At 41.3% G+C, this 12,446-nt stretch overlaps 1 protein-coding gene across 1 annotated transcript in view; it reads right to left on the bottom strand.

Moving 5' to 3' along the window:
• Top3alpha (topoisomerase 3-alpha) overlaps positions 1-11,089 on the bottom strand; it is a 58,293-nt gene extending 47,204 nt beyond the window's left edge. The window contains exons 1-6 of the mRNA XM_084587806.1: positions 10,680-11,089; positions 8,262-8,449; positions 8,009-8,152; positions 7,009-7,179; positions 2,300-2,406; positions 2,122-2,196 (exon numbers count right to left, since the gene is read on the bottom strand). Coding sequence (XP_084443932.1) covers positions 2,122-2,196; positions 2,300-2,406; positions 7,009-7,179; positions 8,009-8,152; positions 8,262-8,449; positions 10,680-11,020 — 1,026 coding nt within the window. The 5' untranslated portion in view covers positions 11,021-11,089. The remainder of the gene's footprint in view (positions 1-2,121; positions 2,197-2,299; positions 2,407-7,008; positions 7,180-8,008; positions 8,153-8,261; positions 8,450-10,679) is intronic.
• Positions 11,090-12,446: the final 1,357 nt, after the last annotated feature.

Here is a 12,446-nt window from a genome sequence, read left to right as displayed (position 1 = left end):
GCAGCTCGCACATCATTGATTTGTGCTCACTCCCTCATCCACACTACTCGCCATTTCTTAATGCTAGTACCCTTAACATTTCACTCACCATAGCCCGCTGCATTGTCCACAATTTTACTTCAACCCTTTTCAGTATAGCCTTGAAGTTTGAGCCCCAAAGGTGGGTAATCAGGTGATAAACTATTATATACTTTTCTCTCAAGGAATATTTAAGCAAGAGAAAAATAATAGACAACCCTAACCGTAGAGGGGTGGTCAGGTGTAACAGTTCAATTAGCAAAAAAAAAAAAGCGTAGATCTGATTAGCTTTCCAATAAAAAATTTCTCACTTGAGAATCATTGCTGCCTCCACTGCCTTCATCCTTTATTTGTCCATGTTGGTATACTGCTGTTTATAACCTGAGAATGCCTCCCCAATGCAAACTAACTTATTTTCTTTCTCTATTTCTTCCTTATGTCTCATGTCCCATGACTCATGCGGAACTCCAAAAAGAGATGACCAACGGGCACACAACCATAGCCCAAACGTCTTTATTTCCACATATGGGAAGATTGGAGCGCCTGCGAAGGAGCGTAGTCCAAACACGCTGCTACAAGTAATCAAACACATACGCTGGGGTAGTGTGCACTGGTTGACACACACCCCACTCACATGGAGCAGTTTATTCTGAATTACGCATCCATTACATCTTATGCACTGCAATACCTCGCTACCTATCATAAACGCTTGTTCCCTTCCCAGACAATTCGCAATTACCGTATTTTCGCAAATCTAAGCTTCTCCCCTATACTTGCAATACAATTGTTGAAAAAAATGTTTGCATGTGAATCTAAGCACGCTCTTTCTTGCAAGAAGAGTGCGTATTCAAGCCTGTCAAGTGCGCTTGCTCATGCTGCCGTCGAAGCGGAGTTGTCAGACTCCCGAGGTGGTGCGGTGTTCGCGGTGGGATATCCGACTTCATGTGTTGCTGTGTTCAGACACTACGTGAAAGATGGCGGCATGAAATGCCAAAAACAGGCCGAAAGTGACCCCCCTTACTCTATCAGCGTGTTGTCGTGTGGGCATGGTATCGGTGCCGCTCAGCAGGTTTGACAGGCATTGCGGGGGCGCATTGTTTGCTTTCGTGTCTGTTGTTTGAGAGCTGTAATGCAAGTTGGAACGAGTTTGTAGAGGGCTGCCTCCAGCTGGAAGCTTAAGAGAACCGTAAACGGGTTTGCCGAAAATAATTGCCATCTTTGCCAAATAAATTGTAATTTCATACGCCCGTCTCATCAAGACAGCCATCTAAAGCACCCCCCCCCCCCCCCCCCTTCGGTCACCGCTATCGTGGAAAAAAGGGATGCTTAGAATCGAGTAGATATGGTACTTTACTTTCATTCATAATTATTTTTAAGCAGGTCCTTAATGATTGGCTACAATTCTTCTCGAGTTACTCAGCAGGGCAATGTTATCTGCAAACCGGAGGTTGCTAAGGTGTCCGCCCCCAGCTCTTATACCTAGCTCTTTCCAATCCAACTTTCGATACTTCTCGTAAACATGCAGTAAATAACAGCACAGAGGTTGCGTTACCTTACCTGATGCCTTTCCTAATTGGCACTTTATCAATTTTATGGTGGAAGACTAAAGTTACTAGAGAGCTGCTGTTGTATTTTTTTAACCACAATTATATATATATATATACTTACTTCCATATTTTGGTCACGCGATGCCTGAATGAGCGCTATGTTTCGATTTAGTCAAAACCTCACTGATACTGCATAAAAGCTATGTATATGGGCTGGCTACAGTTATATGCTGCCCATGTCTCCGTTACCCGATTGACACTGAGCTTAGATCTTTGTTGAGCAACCTTTCCGAAAACAAGCCAAATCCCTCGGTTGATTCCAGTATAATGCAGCCATGATTTTATAAATGATCACTGCAGTAAATACCTTGCAAGCAATGGCCAGTAAGATAACTGGTCAGTAATTTTTTCTCTGACTTCACCTTACTTAGAGACTAATACTATGTTTGACCTGTGTTAATAGTGCTATGACAAATTGTGTCAGCCAGTTGGTACAAATAGCAAAAAAAAAAAAAAAAAAAAAAGTCTAGAGGATTCAGATCACTGCAACACTTACAACAGTGTCCATTGGCTGGGGTCGCCATTTTGACTTGGGCTTGCTCCTGACTTCAACCACCCGTGCTTGAGGAGGCTGCAGGACCACAAATTAAAGCAGAAAATTTTGCTTCTGCCACACCTTTCATCTGGTACAGTATAAAAAAATGCACCAGAAATCTACACATGCTTTTACTTACGTTTCCATGGACGCACCGCTCATAGAGTACAGAACAGACATGGTAGTCAAACAATCTATGCCGCTTCCAAGAAAATTCAGCTTTTATGCCGTCCTTTGTGTGCCTCACTGCATGACAAAAAGACAAGAACAGAATGGCCAGCAAGCAGCTTGCTAGGGCCGACTTCTCAGAATAAAATCTCAGCATTTAATTTTATTGCTTTCAATTGCTAAAAAACCTTTTTATATAGCATGTTACATGTATTGTTGTGGAGCTGCCAGAGCAAGATCGGAGTAACTACAGAATTGTTCTAACTTTATAAAGGAGCTCAAATAAATTGGAAGTGGAATGGTAGCAACTGTTGTAAAGTTGATATGAATGAGGTTTAATCATTTCAACCACAAAAGAATAGTGATACAGAATGCTTTTGTGTTTTCAGGAGCTCACTGGACACAAGAATGCACTTTATATAGCATAAAGCATGTGGCTCAACACTGTCTGGATCTTGAACCATTCACTGGTACGTGAAAAGCAAGAAATTATAACAAAAAGGTTGCTTAATGCATGAGCTGGCTCACTGACCTGAATGTACAGGTGATCATTCATGTCTCTATGTTGCACAACAAAATCAGCCTAGCTATTTTACCTTTTGTAACACTTGATGCCTCTTGCGCATTCTACTCATCTCCTATGATGCTATGCTAGGTACCGTATTATTTTGAGGGGTTAATGCGAATGCAGCTAACAAGATAACACAAAAGCTTAATGTGTTATTGCGAAGCTAGCAAGGCATTACTTTTGTAGATTCATTCGGCCAAAGGAAACAAAACTTGGGCTAACTACTTGCCAATTTATTGAAAACGAAACTATGCAGACAATAAACAAAACACTTTGCCCTACTAGTTCTTGTGATCCTATACACCTTGCTTCTCTGTAATAAAATTTCAGAAAGGCACTTAATATCAATGTAATTATGCACATTTAATGATACTAATTTCGTGAGAGCCTTTAATTGAAGAACAGACACCAAAGTGGTTTGCCATGTGAAATATGCCTACATCTGATAAATAGTATAATTTATATTTGCATTTCTTCTCACATGCTGTTTCAGTTTTGACTTCAAAAGACAAACAGAAGCTATGATGTCAACTTGAGCTTTAGTTCATATGAGGTACAAACTGAGCTATAACCCCTGCTTCACCATTTCATTTACTCTTGCTCTAATGGCAAGCTTGTCCCAGAAGCCAATATGGCAACCAATGAACAAGCAGTGGTCACATCGCATATTTTTTTGTATGCCTCATGGCATCTGAAGGCCAAGTTAATGAAACAACTACCATTCAGTTGTTGAAGCCAAAATGAAAACAGCACGAGAAAAGCAATGCAATTATTCAACATGGCAACTTATATTTGCCGTGGTCTAGAGCATCGTAACAAAGAAAGAACATCCAACCAAAATTTGGGGTCCGTGCCACATTAAAGATCACAGAAGAGTGCTGCCTTTGCGCTAACATATTAACATTCAATACAATAACTCTTAGAACCAAATTGAGCATGACAGAATGGGTGTTAATTAACCAGCAGCAAGATACTGTTGCTTTCCTGTGTGCTGAATTAAAGTGATATTATGGTGGCTAGAAGGAGAGGTGATATCGTCGCGGTCGCGCCGTGTTCGGAGGTGTGCGGATCTTTCATGCCACCGCGGGGCGGGGCGGCGCGCACTCCACTACCGAGATCCGTTGAGAGCACCCGCCGACCGTATGATCGCTGTGCGGCGGGGCGGATTCCGCGCGCACTGTACGTTCTTGTTTGCTTAAGCGTCACCTCGAGCTGTTAGCGGCAACATTTTGGAAATATTCCGGTTAACGGGGCTCAGTACTGTCACCAATCATCTCATTTATATTCCATTTTGCCCGTGGGCAACACCTCTGGGAAGCAACATCATAGGAGTTGTGCTCCGTAAAAAGTCCTTGGAGAGGGGCGTAATTCAGACTCTCACAGCACAGTTTCACTCACCGTACAGCTTGCTTAGCACTCCTAATGCGCCTAATTCTTCTTCTGGAATGCAATCGTTTTGAAAAGAGGGCAATGTGGAAACAGGATGTATGAAGAAGTCAAACGTGCAACACGTGCATTCGAGTGCTGACTAAAGCTCCAAAAAAGAATATTCCGTTGTTTCACACGCAAGCCATGCCGACTACAGTGCATAACCTGAAGCCACAAGAAATGTCGGGTCGGCACTCATTTCGTATGAAAATATTAAATTTTGCACAGCAAAAAAAAAAAAAACAATGCCTACCAAGGAGGGAGAAAGGGTTGATGGGAAGCACGCGGCGCCGTGAAAAGACCGACCGCGAAGGTGAACAAAGGGTTGCAATTTTTTTGCGGCATAGCAAACGCACAACGGAGAAGAAAGCGGGCAGATAAAGACGAATAAAAATGAGGATATATAAAAGGCAATAAAAAAAGGAAACAACCAAGCTTAAGAACCAAATGAAGGCCTGGGAAGAAGAAAGCAGTGCACAAACAAGGGGAGCGATCAGAAGAAAGGACAGGCGGAGCTTTGTACATTATGTATTTTGTAAATAATGTACAAAGCTCCCCTTGTCCTTTCTTCCTATCGGTCCCCTCTATACTTCCCCTCGCTATCCTCTCCCTACCCCCTTTTCGTTCCCGCCGGCCGCCGCTCAAGTGCTTCAGACGATTTAGATAGCAGTTGCAGCGGCCAGCGACACTCTTTTCCTTCTTTCTGATTATTTAATAATAATAAACCCTTACCACTACCACCACAAGCAAGCATGCAATCGAATGCATGTAAGGATATAAGTGTCAAAATTTATATGTCAACAACTTAATTGTGAAACTACACAAACGAACCTTTTTTTTTTCTTTCAATAAGCTAGAATTTCTTGTAACAGGTAGCTTTAAAAACCCAAAGATGCGCCCCTACCTTAAGGCATTTAATCTCAGTGCTTTAGAGTTTGACGGTATGCTCATATCGTTCCAGATAATGCTTTCATTCTAGGTAGATTTTATAATGTGTCAGCAAGTCATCAAAATAAAACGTTCAAGGCTGTTTGCTGATGCTTGTACCTAAAATGAGACGTCATGGAGAACAGTGCTGCATCAAAGCGAAAACCGTATGGACGTTGTTTTCGTGATAAGCTCACGGCAAGACATTTGATTCACCACCTTCCAGCGCTCGAGGTACCAGCGGCGCACGTAGCTAATATACAGGGAAGCAAGTTAAAACGTATATTTCTGTGCCAATACACGCTTTGCTGCCAGCCGTCAGAAAAGAGAGCAAACTAGCCTTCATTGTAATCCGCACGGTATCGTGAAATAGGTGCAACAGAAAGCGGCTGCTACGCACGCGCGCACGTGGGCTCGTCTCGGAGCCGACAGCAGCGCCGCCACATCTGGATGAATTCTCACTCCCTCTCCGGCGCACCGATGCTGACACCTCTTCTTCTAGCCACCATAGTGATATGGTGCATTACAGGAAAAAATTCAGGCCTTCCAAAAATAAACTTATTATAATGCCTGAGAAAGTGCTTTTTTGATGCAGCATCTACAAAAGATAAACTGCAGCACACTGCAACTTCTACCATGGAATCATATTTGATGCCATTGGAAACCCAGGCAGAAGTGAGTCTACCAGAGTGAAATAGCATGTCTATCAATAACTCTAAACATCAACAAATTCTATAGTATGTGCAAGACAGAGGGACACTTCAATTTTTCCAAATCGTTTCTTTCTACTCCACCGTGGTGGTGCAGTGGTTAAGGCGCTCGACTTCTGTGCCCAAGGATGCCGGATTGAATCGTAGCCACGGTGACGGATTTTCATTGAAGGCGAAAAGCAAGGCACCCATGGGCTGTGCGATGTCAGTGCACATAAAAAAACCTCAGGTGGTCAAAATTTCCGCAGCCCTCCACTACGGCATCTCTCATAACCTGAGTCGCTTCAGGATGTTAAACTGCAGAAGCCAAACTAAACCAAATCAATTCTACTATCTTCAAGGGCTACTAACACCAGATTCCATCAGGTTTCTTAAGCAACTATTATCAGCTGGCCTGCATTTTCCAATAATAAGGCAATCTGCAAGATATGGCAAATCTGCTCCAATTAAATCAACAGAACTCAGCTTTTTCTTAAAATTCCAAGAATGAGAATAGTTCACATTCTTCAATTTCAGGAATCGAAAGGTATAGATTTGAAGGAATTCTAGTTCCTTAAAATGGAACAGAGAACTCCTCTCCACAGCTCTCACCGTATGTTGTAATTAAAATAATCAATAAAATGCTTCTGAGATATCATGTTAGATGTCTAATACACTAATGTACTTTTTTTAGTTTTTGGAAGGTGCAAATGAACTTACTGTGCTTCACTTTCAAAAAAGGTGACTGCCACAACTTTTAAATTTAAACATTGATATTCAGGCAAAACTATCTATTTCCTAGTGTTGCTATCTTATAATGTAAATACCCACAACTAATCTTTCATTTGTCTTGTCACGTCTGTAGAACAGAAATATTGGATGTGCCGTTTAAAAAATGTCAGAACAGAAAATATTCTTTCAATGCTATAACATTCACATCTTTCAGACAAGCTGGAACACACACACGCCTCCAATTAAAGCAGGTAATTTATCTTAAACTGAAGGTCACTATAAAAACTAGCAAATATAACAGAAATAACTTTAAACCACACAAGCGATACAACTCACTTTCAATTTTCCAGAAGGACTCGGGGACAAAGTTGAGGATGGCGCGATACCTTTCAACCACAAATCCAAGAGTAGGAAACTGGCAGCTACCATAGCTGACCAAGCGATCGCCTAACTCCTGTGGGAACTCTCGCTTGAGTCGAAGGGTTTGCAGTCTAGTAAATGCAGCACCTGGAACACATGATAGACACACAGTTAATTGCACTAATCTCCCCAGGATTGCATAGTACTTTGCACAATACTAAAGAAAAAGAAAACAATAAACTACCAAACCATTTAAAATAACAACAGGCCAACAAACTTGTGGTATGTCTGAATCACATTTGATCGTTTCCAATCATGAATGCTGCAAACAATCATAAAACACAGTGACTGGCTAGCTAGTGAAATGTATATGACAACCTTTCATAGTGTTATACATGAAAATTTCTTAACATTGAGTCCGCTTTCCTTTCAATTTTACAAGTAACATTCTCTGTTTGTTTTTTCAAATCGGCTCATGGCATGAGACTTTTTCATGGTAAGCACTATCAAACCAATTCACAGGGACCTAAGCTCATTTTAATAGGTTTAAATTTGTGCCATTTGGGATCAGAGGGGCCTAAGAATATGCACACATAACTCAACCACGTTGGCCACAGTTAAAACACCATTAGTGAATGAAAGCAACTGAGTTGTATTAGCACGAAAGAAAAATTCTCTATGTTACAGTTTCTTCATCTCAGATCCATGTCTTGTATGAAGTAGTGCTGAGATGTCAGCAACACAAGAGAAAAAGAAAACGAGGTGGGAGAAGATCCAACTGCTTTGTTTTTGGATGGCATACTACATGAGGGCAGCTGACTACTGTACATCACTTATGCAGTCGCATATTACAGGTAATATCGCTTGTCAGATATTCAAAGTTTCTCTCAATATTTCGCAGAATAATAAAGGTATTCTCATGGCATAAGCATACAAAACAATTAAAAGAATTAGGGACTAAAAGTAATTGCAATACCTATCCTGAGATCAAGCTCCCTGCGAACCTCAACAGCTGCATTAAGCCTTGGATCCGGATTGGTTAGGTTCGCAACCGCACGTGACACTGCTGCAGGGGTGATTTCGGAAAATCGAGCTCTGTAAACTCGCACAGTTGGTTTCACTGCAATGCAACCAATGAGACAAGAGTATTGGTTAAGAACAATGCCGGAGTGAAGTCACTCAGGTGCAATTAACAACTCTTTTTTTGAACACAGAAACAAAATTCTAACCTTTGCGGCAGACGCGGATGATCTCGAAACCAATGTTCTCGCCTTCTCGATCACAATCTGTCCAGATGATAAGCGTGTCACAGTACCTAACCTCCCTCTCCAAAGTCTGTTTGATAAGTTCATATTTTTGGTCAGTGCATATCTCTGCAATAGGAGCATCAAAGAGCTCTGACGGAGCACAAGAATGCCTGAAACGATAAAAGTAACATATGCAGTGAAGAACTTGTAGCACTCACCCAAGAGCCAGAAAAAATGACTTATTTCATATAGCAGGGTGCAGAAACACCAACAACCTTGCAGACTATCGCAGCATCTAGAAAATGCTCATTATCAAATAACAGTTATACTTGCCAATTTTCAGAAATGGCAACATTATCAAGTTGTTTATAAGCCAAATAAGAAAAAGAGAAAGTACCATTACAAGTCACTAATAATGGCATGGTATGCAATTAAAATGACATTTATTCAAAGTGAAAATGACAAGCAATAAAGATAAAAATAATGATAAAGGTTAGAGGATAAAAAAAAAAAAATGAAGCCATCCAAATCACCTCTAACAGACTACAAGCAATAATTGGAGCTGTTCCAAAAGTCCAAACCACAAGAACACAGAACTCATTGAGAAAGTTGCAAGAGCTGAATACCACATTAACCATAGAAATGTATATTGGCACCATGATTTTGCAGCTATATTATGCCGATTTATGTATGACCGAGTTGTAGGTTTAGTCCCCACTAAAAGCAAAAGATTTTTCTTTCTACTTTACAAATAAACTGCCTGAAATACCATTCACTTGTGCTTTTATGATGTGGTGGTGGTGATGGTAATGATTATTTACTGAATAGTCAAACAAAAGAAAGGAGAAGAGTGCTGCCGGCCGCGGCAACTGCTATCTAAAATCTGAAGCACCTGAGCTGCGACCGGCGGGAAAGAAAAGGGACAGGGAGAGGATAGCGAGGGGGCAGTTGGCTTATTCTATGAACCAATAACAAGATCACACAAGACACAGCAGTTGCTGATGCTTTTACTACAGAACCTACACTAACCCAGGCAGGAATGAATGACATGATGAAACTATTGCATAATGGCCAGTAAAAAAAAATTAGAATGCACAATTATGAAGGCTGTCATTGATAGCAGTTTAATGATTGTGCAATACTCATAAAAGCTACCTACCACATGTCACAAGCAAAGAGCAGCCTGAAGGTTATTTTACCTGTGTAGATCCGTATAGATTTTTCTATTCTTAATTATCTTCTCTCATTTAAGCTTCATTTGTTCATCATAATGGCTTAAGCTTCAAGTTCACACAGCCTGAGACTGACAGCTGACAGTTTGTGAGTATAAGTGATGATAGCTAATTGTCCAACATAAATAAAAAAGGCTGCTTAGCTCTCAAGGTATGATCACATAATTTTGCATGCAGAAAGTAGATACTGCCTGTGCAGAAATATTTCAAACACGTTAAAAAGGCCAAGAATGCAATGAAATGCATAGAAAAGCACATATGTAAGTGATGTTGCAAGCCAACTAAGTTTATAACAAAAACAAGTTTAGAAAGCAAGAGCTACTAATGGTGTGAATCGGGAGGAGAGGTACAAAATAAGAAGTGATTTTATTAAAGTGCCAACCTTACTGAATAAAAGTTATCGTTTCCGTAATGTTATCGTTCATTGACAAATCATCTCTCTCCCAGATAATTCATGTCAGCTAAACTCACAAACATGCCTTACAAGAGCTGTCACCTCAATTTGCAAATTAGACTCTTATAGCCCGAGTCGCTTTGGGATGTAAAACCCCATAAACCAAACCAAACCAATTTGCAAATGTCAAAATGCTCAAGTATGTATAGTAACGCGAATTATTTATTTTCGTTCTACTCAACATTTCAAGTTATTTCGCTGGTCAAGTGCCCGATTACGAATCATACACATTTTTATTATTTCAGATTAAAAATAGTGTGCAAGAAACGACAAATTTCGGCGAAGCACAGCGAAAAAGGAAAAACACTGGTCATATAACCCCATAAAGGTCAACCAACTACAGTCGTCGCAATAAACTATGTACAGCGAACGTATTTATACTGCACGAGTTTTCAGAGTGAGCGCATATTGCACTTTGTGAAGACAATGATAGCAGTTTCCTTTGTCTAAACATTCAACAGTGACCTTTTTGCCGGAGAAACCATCCCGTCAATCGTAATGTCGCACTAACTGGTCGAAGCATCGCACGATGCATATGGTATATATGCAACATTGCGAAATCACACCTAAGAATTATTCCAGTGAAACGGTACTTTTGTAGAAATTCTATCAAATGCTGGTATGTGGAAAAGAAGCAGCGTCAAATGTTTCGAATCACGATGGTTTCACGTCAGTATAATTGAAACAGGAACCAGACATCCAAAACTAACCCACCATTTTCTGTAGCCGCTCACAAAATCCAAGTTTAAGAGATGTCCCGACACAGACGTCATGATCATTCTGCAAGTGCTGTTGAATATTCTGTAATCGAACTCGTAGATCTTGTTGTACTTCGACAGTCCTTCGCGCCGATTGTAGCGTCCTTGCGACAATAGTTCAGCGATGTTCTTGGCGGCATCATTCTTCTCGGCTACGTTTAAAACGCGCATTTCTGGGTCAAGTTTCTTGGAACTGTTAGTTTTACGAGTTAGAACTTGGCCATAGCTGCAACGAGCCGCGGCATCGACATAAATTGAAATTCGGCGCCGCAAGTAACTGCGGATACATGTCAACATTAATACACTGCACGAACCATGAATCCAACAGAGCCGACAGCATCACCTAAACTACACCGCTCACCAAATACGCACATACACATACATACACATAGGTTATCACCCAGAGTTCTTGTGAGAATTTTCTTGTGTTATTTTTTGCTTTTTTTTTTTTTGTTCTCGCAAAGCAACTGCGGATACATGTCAGCATCAATACACTGCACGAACCCAACAGCGCCGACAGCATCAGCTAAACTGCACCGCTTACCAAATACGCACATACACATTCTTCTACCATGTACTGTACATATATGTTATCACTCAGAGTTATTGTGAGGATTTGCTTTTTTTATTTTTGCTTTTTTTTTTGTTCTCGCAAATTTGAGGTGTCCAGAGCAGTGATAGATGTGTCCCATGACTGGCGATCGATTTACTTGTTTAGTGTTCAGCGGAAGCGCAACTACAACCACTACAACCACTACAACTATCGGGTCTTGAATATTTGGGAGCGGGGTTTTAAAAAATTCCTATGCAAAATCTACTACCCCATTCGAGCTGAAATTACGTTCACAAAGTAGCAAAATATGGTCTATGTTGTCTGATAAGTGATTCAACATCGGTACTTGCCTAGATTTTCCGGAATCGACGGAATATTGCTCTCGGCGGCGTGCACAAATTTCGCAGAAGCGAGTCGTGAAGCTGCGGTGACATGGTGCGCCATCTGTCGAGCGGCGAGGTAACCGCCATCTCCGGCAAGGCCACTGGTGCCGTTGGCGCGCTTGCTTCGAAGGTGCAGATCGTCTGCTCGTTTAAAGTAATGCCACAAGGAAGAGTCACCGCTTCTCTTACTAAAAACAGTAGTGGAAATGTTACATCAGCAGCATTAGAAACAAAAATAAATATTAACTCGTCGCTTGCTCTTCCGCTACGATTCCGGTGCCGTCTGCTTTTGACTGTTGGTCTGTTCTGACGACTCTTGCTCTGTTCTGATCCCGAGTAAAGATCGAAATTTTTTGTGTGTTCGCCCTATAATGCATTGTGTGCTGCAGTGATATGAGTTCATTTTCAGCGATAGAAAAGGCGGCAGCTGTGTCATGGCTTGTTGAATCCGGGTCAGTTCACTGCGTGCGCACGAAATTCAAGGTAAAATTTCGCCGTCGTCCTCCTTGTGAAAGGTCACTGCTAAGATGGAAGAAAATGTTCGAAGAAAGAGGCTGTCTTAAAAAGAAAGAAAGAAGTGATAAAGGGGGAACACATCGCAGTATTGCTGATGCCCTTGAGGGTGCATTTTCGTCGGACCCTCAGATGTCCTGTACGCGAGCTGCGCTGTTGTTCGGAGTGAGCCCGTCAACGGTAAGTCGCGCGATGAAACGCAAGGGCTTCTATCCGTACAAGATGCAAACTCTACAAGCGCTCTCAGAAGACGACAGAGACCGTCGGCTTCAAT

This window comes from Amblyomma maculatum, chromosome 1 (assembly GCF_055883805.1).
Source record: "Amblyomma maculatum isolate TAMU_Amacu chromosome 1, ASM5588380v1, whole genome shotgun sequence".
Lineage (NCBI taxonomy): Eukaryota > Metazoa > Arthropoda > Arachnida > Ixodida > Ixodidae > Amblyomma > Amblyomma maculatum.
Note: the sequence above shows the minus strand (reverse complement) of the source record. Positions and strands in the feature narration are given on the sequence as shown.